Source organism: Rhipicephalus sanguineus, chromosome 4 (assembly GCF_013339695.2).
Source record: "Rhipicephalus sanguineus isolate Rsan-2018 chromosome 4, BIME_Rsan_1.4, whole genome shotgun sequence".
Taxonomy (NCBI): Eukaryota; Metazoa; Arthropoda; class Arachnida; order Ixodida; family Ixodidae; genus Rhipicephalus; species Rhipicephalus sanguineus.
The window spans coordinates 133,560,932-133,585,137 of NC_051179.1; the positions used below are offsets into that span (position 1 = coordinate 133,560,932).

The window sequence follows — 24,206 nt, forward strand, 5'->3', positions numbered from 1 at the left end:
TTTTACCCCGACAAGTTCCCCATACCTACATTGCTCCAATTTTTTAGTACAAGTGGGGTGGGCGCTTCCACATTATCTTACGGTAAATTCGTATCATAGGTGACATATACGTAAAACTTCGGCTGCGGGCAATCGAACGGTAGCCATTTTGTCATTTATCTTTTGTAGGAACCTTAACTAGGAGATAATCACTCCTTTCATGCTTGAGAGAACAGTGGTCTTTCGTTGTCACACAGAGGTTTCGATGTTGACCTCCATTCCTCCTCTAGAAGCGCTGGAGGACCGAGTGTTCGGCGCTGCGGCATGTGCCTCAAGTCTTGATGGTCGAGTTAGCTGGAGGCCCTGCGAGGCCATTATAACCGCAGTCTTTGAAAGCGATGGGACAGCACTGGCTGCCAGCACGAGGGGGCGCTAGGAGTGATCGGAGGGTAAAGCCCCTTGATCTTGCGAAAGTACCGCCATTCACTGTACTCGCCGCCGCGCGCGCGTCCTCCTCTCTCCCTCCTCACCCCTTTCGCGGCCTCCCGTTCTCCGCCGCTTTTTCCGCTCCGACGATTGGTCTCCTTCGCCGTTGCCCTTACCCCCGAATGCAGAGATGTTACTTGTCTCGTACTTGACTTGTACTTGACTCAAGACAGCTTTGCCGCTCGCCATAAATCGTTCTCGAACTTGCGGACGACTTGCGGGCGACTTGGCTCGGTCGAAGTCAGGACGAGTTTCAAGTCTGCTGCGGGGCTAGCTTGAAACAGTCTTGATGCGTTATTGGTTGGTACTCGCTTCCAGTCTCTGGATGGTCTCGGCGTTTTTTCTGTTCGCTCAAGCGAATAGCAAACAAACGTGCGGGTATGAAGGAAGCGAACCTCCTAAGGCTAGTGCAATCTTTCGTAATTAGCAGGATTGTATATGTAGCCCCCTACCTGAAATTCACCAGAGCAGAGAAAGACAAGGTCGAAATCATTATTAGGAAGGGAGTCAAGACGGCTCTCGGACTTCCCCCAAACACACCAACGAACAAAATCCTAAGTTTATGGGTGTCCAACACCTTAGGCGAGCTCATTGAAGCGGCGACAGTATCGCAATATCAGAGACTGCTGCGCACTCAGACTGGTAGACGGATCCTGGAGCGGCTGGGGTTTGAGCCCCAGGCGTGTTCCAAGCAGACAGGTAAAGTCCCACCGCGAGTCAGGGACAGGCTAACAATACTCCCGTTGCCCAGGAATATGCACCCGGTGCATCACGAGAGCAGGCGAATGGACAGAGCTGAGGCGTTGCAGAAAAGCCTGAATGAAAGGCAGGCAAGATGTGATTTACACGGACGCGGCCGAATACAAGCAAGGCAAAGTATACGCAGCCGTAATTACACGCGAAAACGGAGGCCCTGCCTCGTGCTGCAGCGTCAGACATTTAGGAGCAACAAAGGCGGAAGAAGTCGCCATTGCGCTGGCTTTGACTCAAAAGAATGTGAGAGTTATTGTTAGTGATTCACAACCTGCAATCAGAAATTTTGATGCGGGCAGGATCTCTGCCACAGCTGTACACATATTAGCCGTCGGACAGCCCCCGGCGGAGCAGGTTTCACTAATCTGGACACCGGCTCATCAGGGTTTGCAAGGGAACGAGAAGGCGCACGCGCTGGCCCGAGGTCTCACTTTCCGGGATTCCAGCGCTGTCTCGACAACATCCCCAAGCGAGGAACCCCTACAGACCGCTGACGAACTGAGCACTTATAACGAAATCCTTAACCATTATAAGCTGGGGCGTAAGACTTACCCGAGAGCGCATAAGAACCTTTCAAAAAGCGAGGAAGTTATGTGGAGAAAGCTACAAACAGGGGTATTTCCAAACCCGCAATTGTTGAGCAAGGGCATACCTCGGTGTATAGCCCTCGGTGTAGGCACTGCTATGGTAGAGCGGACTTAGTCCACATGGTTTGGAGCTGTCCTAACTTTGATGAGCCAGACAGATGCAGAGAGTCCTGGGAGTCCTTGCTACTCAACGAAGAGGAAAATGCTCAACGGCAAGTCATCGGTCTCGCCCTATAACCGCCGCCACGTCCCAAGGGATCCCGGTCGACGGTTAGGGAGGATGAGTGTGGGTTTAGGCTGACGCCTCTACCCCGTCATCTATTTGACGGGTGCCAATAAAGTTACTTCTCTCTCTCTGATGCGTTATTCCAACATGGCCGCCTCTCGAATGGACGTCGCGCGGAGGTTGTCCGCTTTTGAATTTGCTCTCCACGCTATGGACGTAGCATTTTCGAAGGTACATTGCCTGCCGAAGATTCCGCGACCCGCCTTACGTGACCGAGGAAATGCGATGGAGTTGTACGACGAGGAACAATTCCACGCTCGCTACAGGTTCACCAAGAACGCCGTGCGCAGCTTCTGGCTATGTAGCCGCTCCAAGAAAGCGGGGACAATCGAGGACAGCCTGTGCCTCCCATGTTGCATCTACTGATGGCGCTCAGGTTTTACGGCGCTGGCACATTCCAGACAGTCACCGGGGATCTCGTCCGCATTCCGCAGTCGACAGTGTGCCACGCAGTCGGAAAAGTGACCCTACTCATCGCAAAGCACTTGTACTCGATGCTGGTGCATGCGCTTCCCGCAGCCGGCGAGATTTCCTAAAGTTATGCGGGACTTTTATGAAGTGGCCGAATTCCCTGGCGTTACAGGAAGTGTCGACTGCACACACGTGCGCATTAATAGCCCCGGTGTATTTACGCTCACGAATCACTCATCTCCCGAATACAAAACATGTGGAAGGTCACAAGAATAATAGCTCAAGTGAACCAGTCATGCAAAAAAAATGTTCTTACCAGTTTTGTGGCGCTCTCGCTTTTCTCTTGCAGCTTCCTCTTTCCATTTCTGATTGAGGTTATTCCAGCATTTCTTGAGCTGCAGGTGGTGGCGCCTGGTAATCCCGTGGTTGGCGTTGTAGCGCTAGGCTATTTCCTTCCACGTTTCATTTTTTTTTTCGCCACTGACGCATTATCAGTTTTTTTCCCATTCGATAATGTGTCTGAACTGCCTCACAAGATCGATGAGCACACTTTTTTCGTCCTCGGTGAAGCGCGGGGCCGCCTAGCGCTGAGGTGTCTCTTAGGACCACAACGTGCCTTGTTGCGACATCTCAGCGAATGGTTCTTTCTCCTTGATTCGAAGACTTCGCTTCGAAAAGTGACGTGGGGGACGTAGCATGAGCCGAAAAATGTTTTTCATAGTACACATTTTACGTCGTTTTTGTCTCGTTCGGTGCAGCTGTGTGGGATTGAGAAACTTGACAGGCATCAGTTTGCAGCACAACGATACGAAAGATTCCTTAAGCTCTTCTCAGAAAAAAAGAGCTTGCCCTAGTGCGGGTTTAATCCACGGACCAGCACAATTTTTTGGTGACAAGGCGAAGCTTTTCTTGGGACTTCCTCGTAGCTTTGTATTACAAACAGGTGCTCTCGTACAAATACGTGGATGAGCTCTTCGTTCACTTCGCAGGACGCGCATGGCAGGTCTGTGTCTTTTTCGTTGTTCGCGACAAAGCTTCCAGCAGATAACATATCCTGACCATGTGCGTCCCCCCCCCCCCTCCCCTCACCAACATGCAGCGCGGCATTGCTGCACCCCGCGAGGCAAAATGCCGCCGCGGCCCATGATCCCGACCCCCGCTTCTTGTCTTGTTTACCAAGAATCAGATGTTCAACGAAAGTAGACAAATAATTAGCATTTCCAGTTCTATAGCTTTTTTTTTGGGGGGTGGCCGCACCCACATGGGCCTGAACAAGGGCTTTGTACACATTGTTTCCAGAACTTGTTGCATTTTTTATTTATTCATATAAAACTGCGACCTAGCTCCCTACAAGCATATCCATAGGCGAATAGCAAGGCTAGTACCTTGAAAATTCGCGATACCTCGCTTAAAACTTGCGAGCCAGGGCAGCGCATATACACTCCGCGTTCAATAAGAAAAAAAAAACGACGAAAGGACACAACGCAAACCATGCCTCGTTTCGCATCTTTATGGGAAATTCTATTAGCGCGCAGGCAGTGATGCTACCGAGGTCTTCTGATTTGGAGCAATTTTTGGAGCAGCAAAATTTCTGTTTTGGAGCACTTTGGAGCAGCAAAATTTTCATCTTGGAGCACATTGGAGCAGATAATTTTGCATCTGGGAGCACTTTGGAGCAGCGAATTATACATCCTGGAGTGCAATACAGAAGCATATTGCATTAACATTCAAGCACCTGAGTATTATTATGGGGCTCTTATGAAGGCTAGAAATATTTCGATTCATTGCAAATCTCATGGAAAAAATCATCTCAGGAGCATAGGCGTGCGCACAGGGGGGCAGGGGGGGGCGCCCCCCCCTAATCACCTAAGAGGGAGGGGGGCGCAAAATCTGCCCCGTACATTGACCCTTGCGATAGCAATTATATGGACACTCTCAGCGGATTTTTGCCGTCGTCGTTGCCGTAATTTTCCGTATAAAATCCAAATTAATAACATCACCACGTGCTTTCTAGTCGCGGGTAAAAGCTCGCGAGCGCTGGCGACGAACGCTGCTGAAGCGGAGACTAAGCTAGCCGGCCGTCTGTCTCCGCCGCACGGACAGCGCGTGAGATAACATCATCCCGCGTGCGGGCCTGCCGTCGATTGCTCATCAAACAGAAAGGAAACGCCCCGCCCGTCTTTCGTAAGGAGCATGAGGGGACCCCAGGGGAGAGGAAGGGAGGAGGGGACCGCATCTTTCGAAGGGCGCAGTCGCTTGCGCGCGCGCTATCTCGAGGCATCAGGAGACGGCTCGTAAGCTTGCTGTGCTCTCAACGCTTATTTCGCGTTTAGAGAACTCAGAGCAAGAAAACGCTTCGGTTCCTGGAGGGGCCATATTCCCTTAAACCAGCGTTTTGTTGAGTTACGCGAGATCGGATCCAAAAGGGTTAGCTGCTAGTCTTACTTCGTTTCACAATACAGTTTTTTGGTATCGCATTCATTGCTTCGCTCTTAAGCGAAACTGAGTTTTTTTAACCATTAGCTATTGACCCCCGAAAGCGAGGGGTGGACGTGTAACATGGCGTAGCCGCTTCACTGTGGGCCGTCAGCGACGGGCCCGCTACTGACAGCTGCGCATTTGCGGCTGCTCCGACCAGGAGATATGATTTTACTAATGAGATGACATTTTTAAAAAAGCAAGCAAAAAATTTGAATTGGAACCCTAGCACGTGAGCTCGAAGGGGCAGGGCCTTTTAGGGGGTATTTACCGCAGAGTGATTACAAACTGGGATGTGCTGGCGGAAGAAATTACGAAAAACCTGTTCTGGATGAAGATCCATGAATAAAGTATATCTGAGGAAAAGTGTCAACGCGTCTCCACCGTTCGCGTGCTCTTCCATAAACGCGAAGCAAGGAGAATTCGATATTGTCCCATATATCTACTGCGAGCGATCCCAGATTTCATTCCGCGATGTCCGGAAACAGAAGTGACAGACATTTTAGCGGCACTCATGTAGTTATTACTGAACATTGCTTTCCTTACGTGCCGTGCGACGCTTGAAACGAGCTATCAGCAGCGTTTCTGAAACAGACGACGTCCGCCGATGAATCGCCGTCGCACTTTCTCGCTACCGATAGGCCTAGACGTTATGAGCCTCTGCGGAGAGCGCATTTTGCTGTCGAACCGACTTGCAGAACAGAAGCTGCGTCGGCACCGTGCATGGCATCGTGGCTTACTCGGAACGCACGCGCGAGCGCTATTTATTCAGCGGAATAATTCTTGGTCCATGATTGCGACTTTATTGGCAGCCCCATGATCGAGCTGCGCATGTTCTGACGCGCCGGCGGTGCGATTGTCGGTGATATACGCCCCCAAACCCGAGACTTTGGCGCAGTTTGGCGCAAATTTCGTCGATATTATCAGGATGGCACAGTAAATACAATTTGGCGCACTTTGGCGCAGTTGGCGCAGGAGTGGAATCACTGCGCGCAGGCCAAAACAAGCAAGCTTGGAGTAACGCGCCGCGCTTGGGCGGCCACTGAAACCAGCGGGCAACGGACGCTTTACACAAGCAACACTGCGCATCGCTGCGGCGGCGGGAACCACGTGCCGCTCGTTAACAGTAAAATGACAAAAATATGCCTGTAGCACTTTGATGGGATAGTTCTTTTCAAATATACGAACTTTTCTTGCTGTAACTTGTGCCTTACGCCAACAACTTCATTATTAACCTCGGTACCAGGCGAGCAACGTGTTTCTGCATTGAAGCTCGTTCTTGACTTGACCAAGCAAGAGAGCCTAACGTCTATGAAACGCGAAGGCCGACTTGGGCGTTTTGAAGTCCGCTGCTTGCTTCGGGCCGACTTGCTCAAGTCAAGTTGAAGGCACGAGCCAAGTAACATCTCTGCATTCGGGGGTTATCCTCAAGGTACGGAATGTCTCCTCTCACAGGTAAGCCGAGTGCAAGTTTCTTTGAAACGAACGTCAAAATACTATTCTGAAAAATCTTTCTACGGCGTTTCTGTTAATGTGGTAGATGCGTTACTGCTGGCACCACTTGATCGTACCGACACTGCGCAAGCGTCTTGGTTAGTTAGGAGACACCCGCACAAACCTACTTTCACGTCAAGATAACACATGGATTGACAATGTATTATCCACGAAGTCATTACAAGATGCGACGCTTTAAGCACCTGTGTTGCACATGAGCGCACAGGAAAGCGACAAAAAATTCAGACACATGCGGACATGACGCAGGCTAAACTATATATTTGATGCAGATGTAAAACAGGTTATCATGCGGCAGAAAAAACGTCTGCATGATAGAACGCACCATAAAACTCTTTTTAAATTACCATGCCCCATTTACACGGCTTTCGGAACAAACCAATCTTTTAATGAACGTTCGTTTCAGTGTTCTCGGTCTTGTTATCACCATTTTTTAAACGTTTTCTACCCCACTGGGGCGGTCCGCCGCGGTGGTAAAGCGGTTACGGTGCTCGGCTGCTGACCCGAAGGTCGCGGGTTCGATCCCGGCCCCGGCGGTCGCATTTCGATGGAGGCGAAATGGTGGAGGCCCGTGTACTTAGATTTTGGTGCACGTTAAAGAACACCAGATGGTCGAAATTTCCGGAGCCCTCCACTACGGCGTCTCTCATAATCATATCGTGGTTTTGGGACGTAAAACCCCAGATATTATTATTATCATTATTACCCCACTGGGGCGCGCAAATGGTTCCAAATCACGCGCCTCCATTGAATTCTGCGGCGCGTCCGCAGGAGCCCCGGCGTAAAATGGCGCCGTGCGCAGCGCGCGCCGGCGGCGGGCGAGGAGAATCGAGGAGGAAACGCGCGCGCGGAGGAGAGTGTCGTTACTTTCCTAGATCAAGGGGCTTTATCCCAGTGCTGCTGGAAGTAGCCCCTGTTTGTTCTAGGGGCCTAGGTGGCGCTGCCTCCTGGTGCACCAGGTTTGTATAGCTGGGTCTAGGTAGGTGCGATAAGCGCGTCGTAATTTCATGGAATATTTTTTTTATTTGACTAGTCCGCAATGACTTCATTTTTTTTTTCTTTTTTAACATTGACGGGACCTTCAATAGGCAGGATGACCATGCTTGGAGTTTACGCAATGTGGAGGAGAATCCGCCTTTTGTGACCCATTATGACGCCATCTCGCGGTGACCACGAGAAACACTTTGGCAGTCGCCGCACCGCGCCTGCCGAAATCCTGCCGATCGCACGGTGGTATGTATACCTGCAACCGTGCTCGTGACTCGTGAGCTGACAAGGTACGACAGTTGCGTCCAATGGCGGACCGAGCCACTAAATTTAGGGGGGTCCTGTAGAACAAAGTAAGGCTAGAAAAAAATCGGGCGAAGCTTGCACTAAGTCGCACAAGGCTTGAAACAACGAAACTGGACGATTCTGAAGTCTAATCTGGTTGCTTCTAGATTGTTTCTAGGTGTTATCTAGCTGATGCAGGTTGTTTCTAGGTTGCTTCTAGGTCGTAGCTAGGCTTTAGCGAGATCGCTTCTACGTTTGTTCTCAGCGCAGAGATGTTCGAGTTAAACAACACGCAGTCACAGACACGACACGGATGTCCAAACTCTAGACAGAATATCGCACCGAAACCGAGCGTTCGCACCTCTCGTAGATCTACGGGCACTTCGTAGTTGGCGTAGGCCTTCCATCGCTTCGGGGTCTTATCGCAGCCGCCGTTGCCATTCCTGTTCCCTAGTATTATCTCCTTGTACGTACTCGGTGTCTTCGACTCGCCGTCGTCGCTTTTCAGCAATTTGTTGGGCTCACTGTTGCCTTCTTCCATTTTAATGGAGGTTGTGTCTAGTGGGCCCAATTTCTGTGGCACATACCCGTTTAAGGTGATGATAGTTTTCTGATAGGCCGCACAGCGGCACATACCCATTTGATGATGATAGTTTTCTTCTTCATTTTCAGTGGACCAGTGGTGAGTAGTGGGATTAACCCAATTTCTTTGGCGCATACCCTTTTATGATGATGATAGCTTTTCTGGTGCGGGGTGAACAAGGAACAAATTGCTAAAGAGCTTCGCTGCTTAAAAAACAAGTGCCAGTCCTAACTTTTATTTTAAGCACTTACTCTTGTCTTAAGACTCACACTATCACATAAGCACTGCTCATTTGTTCTCGCAATGCCCCCACCTCACTCCACACATTCATAATAACAGTTTTCCAAGTTGTAAAATATTATGAGAATTAAAACATTACTGGCTATCATGCTTCCGACATAGTCATAATTTACTGTGCTGTCTAAATCAAAAAGAATTATTCTCGAGGCGGTTTGGAGAATACAAACACACCGCCATTAGAACGAGTTCGCGCTAATCTTGCATGATAGTTAATGGATGAGATTTATGCTCATAACAGGGCTGGGTGGAGTGCGAAATTATTCATTTGCGTACATAGACTTTTCAAGTCATGAATATAATTATTTTTTGCGAAAACGACGCTCAGGCAATTATGCGAAAATCATCATTGTTCTTACCGTCGCTATTACGCAGGACTACGTGAATGTTAAAGCTGCAGACGAAAGAAAGCATGGCAAGATTTCTGCATCTTGTAGGATTATACATTGACAAAGTAACATTATTGAAGCCCTGCCCGTCGTATGAAGACTACAGTACCCAACACAAGCGTGGTAGAATTTTTGTAAAAAAAAAGAAGCAGTTGCAAAAGCGCGATCATTTTAGTGTCATAATCGTAGAGGAGCCTGTACAACAGTGATATTCATACGACATTCATCCCTCTTTAGTATTAGCACTAAACACTACAGAATTAAGATGATGGCCGGGGAAAGAGAACGTTGGCTCTGCACCAATGGTGTGTGTTGGTGCTTACACGGGCTGATAGATTTACTGCAGAAGGGAAAGAAGCACACATGGAGGCAGCATACAGAGAGGGCGGCGCTACGTTATAAAACATAGACATTACACCGAGGGCGTGGCTTCGAGCGCCCTGTTTAATCCGTTATGTCCTATTCTTTTCAATGGCAATGGCATTAAGGATAAACACAATGCTAGACTATCCGTCGATGTCTATTTAGAAGAGAATAACTATAAAAGCAGCTATTATGATTTCTGCACGCGACTAACATCGTAATTCTTCTTTCCCTGCTGGGAGGTGTAAATAAAGGTATATTCCGCTCCTTAGAGTATGCGTGGACAGCGTTAATGCTACTGCAATTTGTCGATAGTTGTGGTGCGATGGGCTCATCGGAATATTTCATAATGCTCGTCGTGGCATGTGCTGCCAATGTTTGCCGTCCTGTACGGCAGTGAACATTGTTGCTGCTTGCATGACACGGCATCTTGTGTATTCCCACAACATTGAAGGCGAACATTGGGAGGCTTATTTATGTGTGTAACTGTAAAGGCAATTAGATGTCGGTGTTCGTTACTGATTTATTTATCTCAAGTGCGTGCAATGAAAAGTGCGCATTTTTCTTCGGCAAGGTAAGAATCCTGCTTCCCACCCGCTCCGGCGCAATAGGCTCATTTGCAGCTGTCGTCATAAATCTTGTACTTGTCGGGGCCGCAGAGTAGGGCGTACACAAACTCGCAGCACGTGTTCTTGTCATTAAGGGCCTCGTCGGTGAGCCAATAGCTGCATCCCGCGCCTGCAGAATTGAGATAAGCAACTTAAATTCGGAAGATATAAGTCACAACACACACGCTGTCACTGTGTCGTCACCCAGCTACAGAAGTCACCGGTACCATCCGGTAAATTATTTCGAAAGAGCATGTTTTTTAATATTTCCGGCGCCACGGGAGACTCAACTTTCCCCTTCTGCTTTAGCCAACCAGTTTCTCTGGAAGCGGCGTTATCTTCAAGAATCGAAATTGCATCAGTTAGTAACGCCTTAGTTTCTCTCATGGGTATGTGTTCGCGCTGGTACTTTCTTACTCCTTAATGCACGAATGCGCCGACAAAGAAGTACATCGATGTAGTAACGCATGAACGGTAATGTAGCTTACCGATTTCGCACAAGCATTTGCAGGGATCCTCATCCGTATCTAGGAGTTTTGTTATAATTGTTCACCGGTAAATATTCGCTGGTGTTTCGCATGGCAAAAGCATTTTTCATTTTCAGCACGCCATAGTAGGGGATGCCGGATAAATTTGGACCATTTGTGGCTGTCTAAGCTGCACCTAAATTTATGCCCACTGGTGTTCTTTGCATTTCGTCCTCATCGAAATGCGGCCTCCATGACTGGTATATCAAACCCGCACCCAAAGGCTTGGCAGCGTGACATCATACATGCTAAGTTACACCGGTAGTACTGCTTTGTTATAGGGGGCTGCTGGCGCTGACGAGTTCACCCGTCAGGGAGTTGAAGATGTGTACGCCAGGCCTTTTTATTTTTTCGTTTGGTCCGGAAGTCGATGTCTGGACAGTTACGTTATTTCATTTCATAAAGTGCTCAAATTGAAATGACAAAAGTGTTTTTTCGCGGGAAATTTAAGAAAAACATGCGACAATTTTTTTTCTGCCTTAAGGCGACTCTCGCCACGCCAAAAAGCTCACAGAATGATTTACGCTCGCGAATAATGTTAACTGTTCCGCCTTCGTAGCCTCATTTCTGCGCTTCCTGAGCTTGTTTTATATGGCACATCTGTGCCAGATCGACCACCAGAATTCGCCTATGAGTCGTTCAACTCGAATGACTACGACTCATCGCAACCGCCGCATTAACACTCAGCCATCGTGGATACACCGCTATTGTCACTGCAGACGCATAACCCCCCTTCACCCCCCCCCCCCCCTCGTTCCCCCCAGTCGCCAACGAACAGATCATGCGGGTCTCATACCACATAACCTCCACTCCTTGCACAACAAGGGGCAACGGATTGTAAGAGATAAACAGAAAAGAAACGACCGGAGCAATGAACACTATGTGGACAGGCTTTCAGCTCGCGAAAGGTCCCAAAGGGTGAATAGGTCATTTCGACTATAGATATTCCAATTGCTTCGCCTATCTCCAGTTTCCTGAGCAGTGTATGGGTGTTCGAGCGTCATGAAAAATGATGCCTTTTTTTTAGCAGCCCAATGATCATAGTGAAGCATGAAATGTTTCCATTTCACCTTGCCAAAATATTTCCCAAACTATTTAGCTTCCCAATGTATTCATCAAATACATTTCACGCAGGTGCACGAGAGCAGCAGGCATATCTTCGCTTCTCAGCAGTTGAGTAATTAAGTAACTATTCAGATGTATTAATGTTTGTCAACGTGGCTTTTGGGGTTAGTTGGCTAAATGCATCAAAAGGTGTCACAGCGTTAGTAGACCGGACGAGATAGACACAATGAGCGTTCATCCCGTTGTTTCTTCCTCGTCCGTGTCTGCACCTTATGAGGAATTCATGTTCTTCCGAATAATGAAGATTTACTAAAAATAGGTAAGTGATAGCAGCAATATTTCCACTATTACCTAGGTTGCTGTTTCTATTGCGAAATCTGACGCCATTTCCTACTTTTAGATGCGAAGTATCTTATGGCGGAGTTCAATCCGGTGGTGGTGGTGGTGGTGTGCGGCGTGACCGCCCTAACTGCGCATGCGCATACCCTCTCCACTCAGCCTCTCCACTTTCCATCTCCCCTCCCCATCTCCCCTTTCCCCCCTCTCCACATTCCCTCTCCCCTACCCCTCTCCCATCCCCCTCTCCACTTTCCATCTCCCCTCCCCCTTTGCACTCTTCCTCTGTAACGCGGGCTATACATGCCGAAATTCTCTCCTGCGCCACGCCGCGATGAGCACCAGCGCATGCGCGTCCCCTCCCCCTCTCTCTCCTCTCCTACGCTGCCCCCCTCTCGCAAGCCTGCCCACTGCGTTCCCCGCTCGCCCTGTGAGAATTAAAGGCCAGGTTAAGGGAAGACAAAACGCGCGTAGCGTTCCTCTTCGCGTTCCACGACGCGAGGTCGGTAGCATGCGAGGTCGGTAGCATGCCCAAAGAACGCCAACGGAACGCGATCGTGCAAGTGCTCCGGCTTCACATCGCCTCATGGTCCCCTTTAGCGGGAAATGGTGTACTTTTTGATTATCGCTACCATTTATGCCAAAGTGATCAACGACAGTACATTGTTTTCGTTACTTGAAGTGGATGTGCGCATGACGACGGAACTACAGTCTCCGTACAACCACAACTTGAAAGACTAACCCAAGGCACACATCAAGTGCAATACTGAAAACGTTATGGAGCAAACATTTGTAAAATCATTGCGGCGTGCGCGTTTATACTCACCATTCTTTATGTAGTTGTGTCTGAATATCTTGCACTTCTCGCAGTCCCTGTAGGCTACCGTGAAAACAAAGTCTCCAAGGTTGCCTGCAAAACTAATGATGAAAAGCTAGAGCTGTCAAAAATGAATAATGCAGCTACGGCCACAAGAAAAATTCCTTCACCACTAATACAGCAAAATATCACAGAGGGCAAAGGTACACGTTGGCCTTTTGCTAAGCTTAAGCGAAATTCCGCTTTATTAGTATCTGTGCACGAGCAAAGATGACATGGAACGTGACGAACGTGGCGTGTCTTCTTACAAGTGATTATTCTGGCGCTCCTGTTAAGTCTAGCGCTCTCGTCAAGTATGAATACAAATTATTTCCAGTCATATATTTTGCACGTATATATACTTATCCTACTCTAGTTGCGGCCTTGACGCAAAATAGTTCATGCTACTCGGGTAACATTTTTTTAAAACTGCGGTTGAACAATATATCTAACTAGCCAATAAGCGCAAGCGCACATATCCTAGAAACACCATTAAAAATTGCCTCGTGTTCATGGTCACAAGCACATGATTCACAGAAAGGCTGGTATGGAAATTTGTTTTAGCCTCAATGCGATCCGTACAGGTACGGTTCGTATTGAGGCTAAAATAGGTACAGGTAGAAGTACTAATTATGGTGATGCACATTTCCCGAAAGTGTAACAAAAATGTCATAAACACGATCGCAGTGTTCCGTTGAGCTATGAAATTACAGGCGTGTAAAAAAATCATACATTGCGTCATGTCGGTCCGATTATTTATGCCTCAATAACTACCTACGAGTTTAGAAAGGTCAAACGTGAGATGCCCCCCCCCCCTCCGGAAAAGCGGCCAGATTATACATACTGATATGTATTTTTTAGTGGCGCAAGGGCAAGGTGTTCCCGAAGAGCGCCATAACTTATAACATGGTGTTATAACTTACCATTGTGTTAGGCTGATAGAATGTAATATGGAAGTGTAAAAGGCATATAGCAGGGCTGGGCAGTATCGCGATACAAGAGTATCGCGATAGTATTTCAGAGATACCTTTGAGTATCTGTATTTCTGTATCGAGATACATTTGAAAAATGTATTTGTATCCCAGTAGTGAAATACTTTTACGATGTATCGCTTGTATCGCGATACAATGCAGGACACGGGTATCTCATTACATTTTCTTTTTGTCGGAAATGAGTTGACGTGTGTTTCCAAGGGCGTATGACGTTTTTTTGTTCATTTGTTTTTGTGCCAAGACAAGCAAAGGCGCGCCACCGGTCGCCGACAGAAAGGGCAGCGATGGTTTCCCCTCAAGCACAGAATGGCCCATGTGGTAAAGCGCGCGACGCCGCAGACGGCAGAATCGCGGAGGCAGTGTTGTCGGCCTCTGCCGACGAAAGTCGATGTCTCTCAAGGCAAGTGTAGCTCATCTAGATTTTTTCGGGTGGCAAACCATTACTTCGTGACCACCCGCGTGGATACCGCCTTGGAACAGAGACTTTGCAATGCTTCGCGGGCTTTCAGTTCTCAAAGCGGCGGCACTTCTAAAAGCAGTTCCCATAGTCACGGCGGAAACGACTAGAAGATGGCTATCTTTGTCGCGCTTTCAGCCGCCTCTCCAGTGTGTCAGGGTGCATTCCTCGTTGGTCTCAAGCGTGAAACGGTCTTTTCTGGTACCAGGCTCCGCCACCGCCGGAGGCGACTTCGCCTGTTGCGACTTCCTGAAATGGGTGCTGGTAGCGTCGGTGGTGGTGACACCTTTATTGAAAAGTGACCCCTTCGGTCCAGGCGACGAGTGCTTGCTGTAGTTTCTGATGGGGCGCTCTGAGCAGCTGTCCCTGATTCCATGTCTGTTTAGAGAGCTTGCAGGAGCGACTTGGGAGGGCTTACACCCTCTCACCCCCAAAGAGCCTGATTTTAGGAAGCCAATTTTTGGATTGTGCAGTTTCGACATATTGGGCTCCATTACGCGTATGTAATTATGACCGGCCTATATGGGCAGCGGAATCCTGAGTCGTCTGACCCGGCGCCGACCGGGCTGAGGATTCCGAAGATGGGGGCCGACTTGGGCTTCTGAGCGGTCAGAACAACCCACGTTAGGGAGGAAGTGTTTCGGTATCTTGATGACCCTAGAAGAAATGTCGCCGCGCTCTAAGGCCAGCTGGCTATGAAGGCGGTATTTATTCACTATAACACGAATTTCTGCCCGTCTGCAGCACTAGATAGACTTTTTTCTTTCGCGAGTCTTGTGCTGAGGCCGAATCGACACTGTCTAGAAGACAGCCTGCTTCAGAAGCTCACACAGCAACCTGCTCAGCAAACCCCATCTTATGTGCAAAGTAAATGCATACTTTCTCTCAATTCACTGGTGTTCATTAGTGATTCGAGTGATTTGCTTAAACTATGCTATTTCTAGCATAGCTGATTTAGTTGTCACCAAGCATATCGATGTCGGTGCCCAATGCTTGTTAGTGTTGCTGTGAAACACTGTACTTTTTTATTGCGATTGATATGTGTAATTATGTCATTATTACTAATTATGTACGTTGTAAGCCGCCCCCCCCCCCTCTGTGATGTCTTAATGGCGCTGAGGATACTGTATAAAACAAATAAGCTAAAAGGTTCAATGCACTGCAACTTTATTTGCACCATTATGGTGCACTTATAAATGTCCTTGCGGAATACGAGCATCTTTGAAATAAAAAAAGTATTCTAGTATCTGTATTGCAGTATCTGTATTCCGGAATACTTTTTTCGTCATATTGCAAAAGTATCTCCGAAATATCCCGTTACGCTAAAGACAAATGTATCTCAGTATCTGTATTTTACGCTTCCGGTCCATGTATTTCGATATTTGTATTCCGGAATACTTTTCCGAGTATCTCTGCCCAGCCCTGGCATATAGTATGAAATTATGACAAGCGATCGTCACGCCAAAACACGAGTATGGCAAGAGCGCGAATGCCTCCTCAACATTGGCCTTTGAGCCATAAGGCTGGTAGGAAGTTGCCTTTTTTAATGAAACTACCACAGCATGAACCTCTGTTGCGACGCCACGCTAAGGATTCCATGAGAATTTAACGTGAAAACTATCTACATCTTTTTAAGAAATGCGAACTATTATTCATAGCTAAAAAGAGATCCCCTGCCTAAAATGTTTAAGAATGGAGTGGATCGTGGTGGCTAACTGGTACTGGAAAAAGCTTTTTCCTGTTAGTTTCTAATTCATAGCACTAAAACAGGGGTTCTCAAACGTACTGGCCATGGGCAACCGCAACGGCTTTTCCAGAGTGCCGTGGAACCCCTAACTTTTTCTTGAGCATGGAGACGATCGAAAGCGGGGAGGGGGGAGGGTGGCGATAACGCCTTTTGATGCGCGCATGCAGAGTATTAACACTGCCCGCGTTGGCCTGTTATCCTTTCTTTAATATGGAAGGCCATCGCCGTTGATGTAGAACTCCCGATAATACACGGAACTGAGATTTCCCCCAGCGTCATACGCGAGTCGTGTAAGGCCAGGGCTGGGCAAAGGTACTTTGAATTTGTATCGCGATACGATACAAGATACTCAGGCAAAAAGTATTCGAGATACAGATGAAAGATACTACCACAATAATTGTGTCCGATACGATACTTGCCAATTGTATCTTAAGATACTTCGATACATTCGCAAATTTGTTATTATAGATCCATATAATGTGGCACCAAACGCCAATGCACAAAAATATCTGCTTGAAATTTTTTAACTGCGATCAACCTTGTTCCATTTTAATGAAATGTCTGTTAGTACCTTAAAAGTTTTGTCCTTCTTGCTCAAAGTACATTAGCTCAATTCCGAAATAACTTACTGGGGTTTGTTTAAGCTGCTTAACAGGACACCTCTTTATAAACTTCGCTGACAGCGGTCCATGCTTGTTTTTTTTTTGTAATTGATGAGTGTCGCTGCTCAGCTTGCCGACCAGCTAGCGGGTTGCCATCTAATCACAAGAACTTCAATAAGAACCCTTGTCACGATGGTGCAAATACCGGCGTGGACATTTACCTTGTCCGTAAGCCACCGCTACGCAATACTGGACCCCCAGACAGGTGTACAGAAGCAACAAAGCTGGTAGCGACATTTTTTTATGACGCGTAGTGTACACGTAGATGACATTAAACAGAAATGGTTGTTCATATTCTACGTATCTTCTAGTGTAAAGCGTTCGTTATCAATATACTCACTAACGTGCAATTTTTGAACAATTTTCCTTCAACGAAAGAACATGTGCAACCAGGAAACGTCTCAGACGCATTGTGTTGTCACGTGGTATAGTGTCGAATATGAAGGCGGCAGTCAAACTGTAGAAACGAACCTCTTTACTGAGCTACTTTGCGCCAAGAAAACTAAGTAACTGAAAGTACAAGCAAAGCACAATGCACGGTGATAGCGGCGATCACATTCGTCGGTAGTCGGCAATCTGATCATCGGTGGAACGCGTCGTCTTTCATACATCAGGGATCAAACCTTCCAGCGTTATCACTGGAGCTCGCGCAAGCTCCCGATTAAACTTGACTACTCGCGTCCTGCGCGTAATTTTAACAGAACAATTGGGAAAAAATTGCGAAGCTCCCGAAACATTGCGGTGCGGCGTGCGCTTAGTGGTCCTAACAGTATTTTTGCGGTTTAAACCCAATCACAGCAAAATAAATAAATAAATAAGAGCGCATGGCAGTACAGTTGCACAAAGCGTCGCAGGACACCGCCGTTATTCGCGCTATTGCCACTTACAGCTCCGATGATCTAGCGACTAGTAATGGTAAAAAAATCAGGGAGGCCAGAAAAAGGGGGAAAAAAGAAATTATAATTAAAATAGACAAGGGGTTCTGTATCAAACATTCACAGTGAATAAGTATAGAAATCCGATGAAGGCGGGGCCGCTATTAGCTATGCCAATTAAGGATGAAGTATCGTCAGCCTAGCTGTTAAGGTAAGGCAATAGAAAATTAATTGCCTATGCAATTTGCCTGAAAAAGAACTAGTTGGGACGCTCATGAGAAAAACGGTGCATCTGGTATAAATGTTTCTCGAATCCCCCATCTAACATCTATAAAATAGCTCCTAATAATTTCCATTATTACAATGCAAACTAAGTTTCACTATTTTATTAAGCCGTAAAGTAGAATGGTTTGTACTGTATACTCAAAGCCCACCGCGGTGGCCTAGTGGTTACGGTGCTCGACTACTGACCCGAAGGTCATAGGAACGTATTCTGGCCGCGGCGGACGAATTTTCGATGGAGGCGAAAATCCAATCCTTGAGGCCAGTGTATTAAGGTTTAGGTGCACGTTGAAAAACCCCAGGTGGTCGAAATTTCCGACGCCCTCCACCACGGCGTCTCTCATAATCATGACGTGGTTTGGGGACGTTAAACCTCAAATATTATTATCACTGTATACTCAAGGCACGCCCACATAACGATATATTTGTTTTCAAAATCTCCTTGGCAGAACGGTAAATTCAAGTAAAGTATACATGTATAAACAGTAGGAAATATAACGCAGACATTTAAAAGTAGCAACAAAACAGAGAGCTTCTTTTGGCACCCTTTACAAAAGAGATATTGCAGTGACAACACCGGAAAGAACAAGAGACCTAGGTAATGTATCATATCCAAAAGAAGCGCAGATAACAAAGCGTTTGTGCTAACAAACAAATTATGATTTCAAAAGCTCTGTGAAAAGAGATAGCTGGAAGAAAAAAAATTCCACAGCATATCCACGGGGTGAATGATGATGAGTGGGGCGAAGCTCTCGTACGGCAGGATCTTGGCGGCGGCGTCGCGCAGCTTCACGCCCAGTACATCAGCGACGTGAGATCGGGCCGGTTTATACTAAAGGGTCGATGAGAGTCATGGCGACTTGCAGCTCACTTCAATTTTACATGTACGCTGTGAATTTTTATTGTTTAACCACGCACAGGAGAAATCTCACCAGGCACTACCTTGGAGGTAAACAATGGCTGCTAATGGGGAAAGAGAGAGAGAAGAAGTCGGCTTTTAGCTAACACTTACACTTCTACTTCTACTAACGTTTCCTACTGGAACATGCCAATGGCTGCTAATGGGGAATGAGAGACAGAAGAAGTCGGCTTTTAGTTAACGCGCACGCTGCGAATTTTTTATTGTTCAACAACGCGCAGGAGAAATCTCCCACCGGCACCACCTTGGAGGTCAAGATCTTGTACTAGCGTTAAGACTGGTTACACACTACGACGGGACGACCGGGTAGCGCTATAAGGAGCTTCGCCCCTAAAAATGCCCCCGCCTCCCCGAAGGAAATCGTGAGGAAATGCGAATGCATTTCTTGCGCCGAGAGTACACGGCGTAGTAATTTTAATGGCGTAAAGCTGGACACATCGACGCACTCAAGTGCCTCCCTTTTGGTCGCCTCTTTCAACGAAGGCTTCCTACGTGCGTTCGTAATCACCTCAGGGATTTGCCACCGCCTTCAATGAAGCACAAACGCGTTTAGAATGCGCTGTTTTCAGGCTGTGCCAAGGCAGCACAAACGCTACAAACGCGTTTCAAACGCACTGCATTGAGGCGGTGGCGCAGGGAGGAGAGAGAGCGAGCGGCGAGAGAAGGAGCGGCGAAGCACTGCACCTAACCTCTCCTACACTCTCTCCACACACGCGGGACCTCCGCCGAGCTCCTGCGATGCGAGCGCCCTCACACGCCAGAGCGCGCTCCTCCTCTCCACTCACTCTCCGCTACTCCGCCCGCACCACCTGCTCCGGTCAGGGGCGAGGATAAGCGCGCGCGCCCGCAACTGTTGCTATGAGAGAGAGAGTGAGAGCGGAGAGGCGCGCGGACAATGCCGGATGCCTCACATAGCCCGACTAAGAAATGCATTCGCATTTAAAAGATACGGTACACCGAGATATCTTTTGCTAGGTAAAGGCTTGTTCTCATAGATCGAGCATCGGTATCTATAATTCTTAGAACATTATCTGCATATGAGCAAATGTCATCGTATCTAAGGCAAATATACATCCACGAAGTCCTTCAAGTCGCTGGTGTGTGAAAGGCACGAGACGCGAAGCAACTCCGTTCTTGCATTCTTCAGATTTCGTAACGAAGCACGACGCAACAGAATCTTCAATAACGACACGAAAGCGGCATAAGAATTCCTGCGGTTTTGCGCTGCGCTCCTTAGAGTGCGCGGCGCAGGACCGTGGCTAAGAGAAAGTGTCATGGAACTGACACAAGTAAAACGAAAAAAAAAAAATTCCAGAAAACAAGAACTACGTGGGCCGGGTGTAGACGCTCGCGCGCGTGTTTGTGTCGAGACTGCGCGAGCGCTGCCACTTGACTCTTTCACCAATAGGGACGCGCAGACCTCATCACCTGTCCTCACTAGAGGACTCTGGCAGAAAGATAAATTTATGCTCCGCCCTTAGTTTTATTCAGGTGGCTTAGTGGCGCCAGTACCAGCTTCGGAAGCGGAGTTGAGCCAGCGATAATTGTTTCTCACGGTGGTGTTAATTGCTATAGCAGTATCTTGTACCTTAAGATACATGATACATTAGTGAATGTATCGGAGATACAGATACAGATACTCGACTTGCGAGACGTATCGCAATACAGTTACAAGATACCCAAAGAGTATCTAAGATAGTATCTAAGATACATGTATCTTCGATACCGCCCAGCACTGCGTAAGGCGCCCGCCGACCATACACTGCATGCTTCAGGCACCGCGCACTGTAAGCAATGTGTTCACGCAAGCGAAGCGCCGGACGTAGAGAGGTTGTCATTTATTTTTTACAAAACAAAAAAGGAGTCATGCCAGTCGCACAGCGAAACGGCCGTCGACCGACACACCGGTCGTAAAGTTAAGCCTAAATGCCCGTGTAGCCCACAGCCGGCACGAAGCGACGCCTCTTACGCTTGTCAAAGCGCTCGTTGCACGTTTTAATTAGAAAGCCGACATAGAGCAGTGGCAAATCACCGTGTATGAAATGTTGCCCCGTGATCGCCGACGCGCCATGAGACACGAATAAAGCTCCGAGGTGCCCGTTAATATCGTTTTAACTTAGTTGAACGCTCAGGAGCGTGAATTACCAGCGATCTGCGCGTTCTGTCACCACCGAACCGCAAACCCCAGACATAGGCGTATCTACCGGAAAAGGGGGGGGGGAGGGGGCAACGAGGGCGCTAGCCCCTTCACTGAGAAAACTTAGGGGGTTGGAGCACCACCACATTCAACAGTGGTTACACGTATACTGGCGGCTACGCACTGGGAAACCAAAAACTCAGAGCGAAGTTTTCCTCGAACACAGCAATCAGGTAATGGTATAATAAAATTTGTCCCTACGCTTCCTGCTGTGAACATTGTCCTCCGTGCCTCACGACCAAGCCCTATAGGCTCCCACTGTGCAGGCCGCTAATGCGACACTTTCGCGCCTTGCGCTACAACATTGCAGAGGAGGCTACCGCTGAGCAGGGGCTCTATAAGGTTAGACCACACTGTCATGCTTTTATTCTATTCTGTCCTTCCTGAAACATACCTAATCGACGATGCAAATATGGGAGGGAACCAGTAGACATTTTATGGACCGATCAAATATTCTTCCTGTTTCAGGGAATGTATTTCTTTATTCCAAAAGGAGTAGCTTTGAGCTGCTTTGAGTCAAATAATGTGCAGAAGTGTTTGGTGTTTTAGTTGGGCCGAACTGAGAAAGCTAAAAAAGGATTCAGCTTTAGCCTCCGATTAACTTGCTTCACCTTGCTTGTCATATGGTAACTTGCAGCGATCGTCGCGGCTTGCAACAAGGCGACGAATAAGGCAGTGGACCCGAGCTCATTGTGATCCATTCTTTCAAGCTTGCCCCTCAACTTGATCTACCGGACCACGATTTTCTGGGCTAAGGAGTCTGAAGTGACAGTCGGGATAGTTGGTCTTGGTTCATCTTGAACTGCCTTGTCCAGCGCAAAATAGAACTTAAACTGCAAAGAAGCACACACGCACAGCGCTGTCTCTTTTTCTCTCTCTCTCTCAGCAAGGATGAGTTAACAGAGTTGTATGCACGCACAAACAGCTCAACATCGTTATACTACAACTGCAAATATTTATTATACTCATATGAATCTATCTCGCCAACTGCAATAGTACCCGCTGCCCATGTGATCGGCGGGCAGCCTCCTGGAATTACGTTCACAATGAAAGACTGTCCGGACCCGCCACGCTTGTCTAGTGGTTATGGTGCTTGACTGCTGACACGCAGGTCGTGGGATCGAATCCCGGCCGCAGCGGCCGCATTTTCAATGGAGGCGAAAATACTAAGACCCCTGTCCTTAGATTCAGGTGCACGTTAAAAAAACTGAGGTGGTCGATGTTTCCGGAGCCCTCCACTACGGCGTCTCTCATATCATGGTTTTGGGACGTAAAACCCCAACAATTATGAAACACTGACCGGTTATGCAAACAAGTTTACGAATTTTTCAGCGTAATAATGCGCTGTTTAGTGCGCACACGTCATTTTAACTCCGCAAGATTTCACAGATTTGTGACGTCGGGTAACAAGCAGGTGAATTTATGACGCACCAAAACTTTTTGACGAATGGCGAAGAACCAATGGTCAGAACTATGCCGCATTGAAAATATTGTATCCCCTTAATTTTTTACGTAATCGTGTATACGTCTTCCTTACGCGATGGATCATTTTCTCTCATTTGTTGCATCGCGTTACGAGCAGGTTTGTATACGTCTTCATTACGCGATGGATCAATGTCCCTCATTTGTTGCATCGCGTTACGAGCATGTTCTGTGTGCGTGACCCAGAAAATTTCGACCAATTTTAAATAGTTGACAACCGATGCGGAAAGAAACAATGTGGAGTGGTTTAACGTTATAAGCACCCAAATTTCTTCAAAGAAATTTCGCGCTTACGCCGTTTGCATAAGCGTGTCTACTTGGAGGGGCCGGAGGGCCCTCCAAACAACGTGGCAAATAGAAATACTACAAATCATCATCATCATCAGCCTGTTTACGCCCACTGCAGGGCAAAGGCCTCTCCCATGTTCCGCCAATCAACTCGGTCCTGTGCTTTCTGCTGCCACGTTATACCTGCAAACTTCTTAATCTCATCTACCCACCTAATTTTTTGTCTCCCCCTCACGCGTTTGCCATCTCTTGGAATCCAGTCAGTTACCCTTAATGACCACCGGTTATCCTGCCGACGTGCTACGTGGCCGGCCCATATCCATTTCTTCTTCTTAATTTCAACTATGATATCCTTAACCCCCGTTTGTTCCCTGACCCACTCTGCTCTCTTCCTGTCTCTTAAGGTTACACCTATCATTTTCCTTTCCATCGCTCGCTGCGTCGTCCTCAATTTAAGTTGAACCCTCTTTGTAAGTCTCCAGGTTTCTGCTCCGTAGGTAAGTACCGGTAAGATGCAGCTGTTATATACCTTCCTCTTGAGAGATAGTGGTAGACTACCATTCATGATTTGATAGTGCTTGCCGAATGAGCCCCATCCCATCCTTATTTTCCTAGTTATTTCACTCTCATGGTTCGGCTCCGCGGTTACTACCTGTCCTAAGTAGACGTACTCCTTTACAACTTCCAGCGTCTCGCCACCTATCGCAAAGCGCTGTTCTCTGCCAAGATTGTTCCACATTACTTTAGTTTTATGCATATTAATTTTCAGACCTACTCTTCTACTTTCCGTATCCAGTTCAGTAATCATGAGCTGTAATTCGTCTCCCGCGTTACTCATCAATGCAATGTCATCAGCGAATCGCAGGTTACTGAGATACTCTCCATTAACTCTTATCCCTAATTCTTCCCAATCTAGGGCCCTGAAAACCTCCTGTAAACACGCGGTGAATAGCATTGGAGAGATCGTGTCTCCCTGTCGTACGCCCTTCTTTATTGGGATTCTGTCGCTTTCTTTATGGAGGACTATAGTGGCTGTGGATGCGCTGTAGATGTCTTCCATTATGTTTATATAGGCTTCGTCGATGCCCTGATTCCGCAGTGCTTGCATGACTGCTGATGTCTCCACCGAATCAAATGCCTTCTCGTAATCTATGAAGGCTATGTATAGGGGTTGGTTGTATTCCGCGCATTTCTCTATCACCTGATTGATAGTATGAATATGGTCTATTGTTGAGAAGCCTGTACGAAATCCTGCCTGGTCCCTTGGTTGATTAAACTCTAATGTCCTATTAATTCTGTTAGCAATTACTTTTGTGAATAGCTTGTAGACAACGGACAGTAAGCTGATGGGCCTGTAATTTTTCAGGTCCTTGACGTCTCCTTTCTTATGGATCAAGATGATGTTGGCATTCCTCCAAGATTCTGGTATCCTCCCTGTCGAGAGACACTTCGTATACAGGGTGGCCAATACTACAAATACAACGAGTATAAAGTATGTACCACACCTGTAATACCAG

At 47.5% G+C, this 24,206-nt stretch overlaps 1 protein-coding gene across 2 annotated transcripts in view; it reads right to left on the minus strand.

Annotated features, from left to right (window-relative positions):
- Window positions 1-24,206, minus strand: part of LOC119388998 (uncharacterized) — a 33,425-nt gene that overhangs the window by 3,440 nt on the left and 5,779 nt on the right. The window contains exons 4-5 of one of the 2 annotated variants that reach the window (XM_037656301.2): window positions 12,759-12,842; window positions 10,010-10,134 (exon numbers count right to left, since the gene is read on the minus strand). In XM_037656301.2, the coding sequence (XP_037512229.1) occupies window positions 10,010-10,134; window positions 12,759-12,842 (209 nt within the window). Of the gene's footprint in view, window positions 1-10,009; window positions 10,135-12,758; window positions 12,843-24,206 lie in introns of those variants that run through there. The other variant, XM_049414908.1, reaches the window with a different exon arrangement.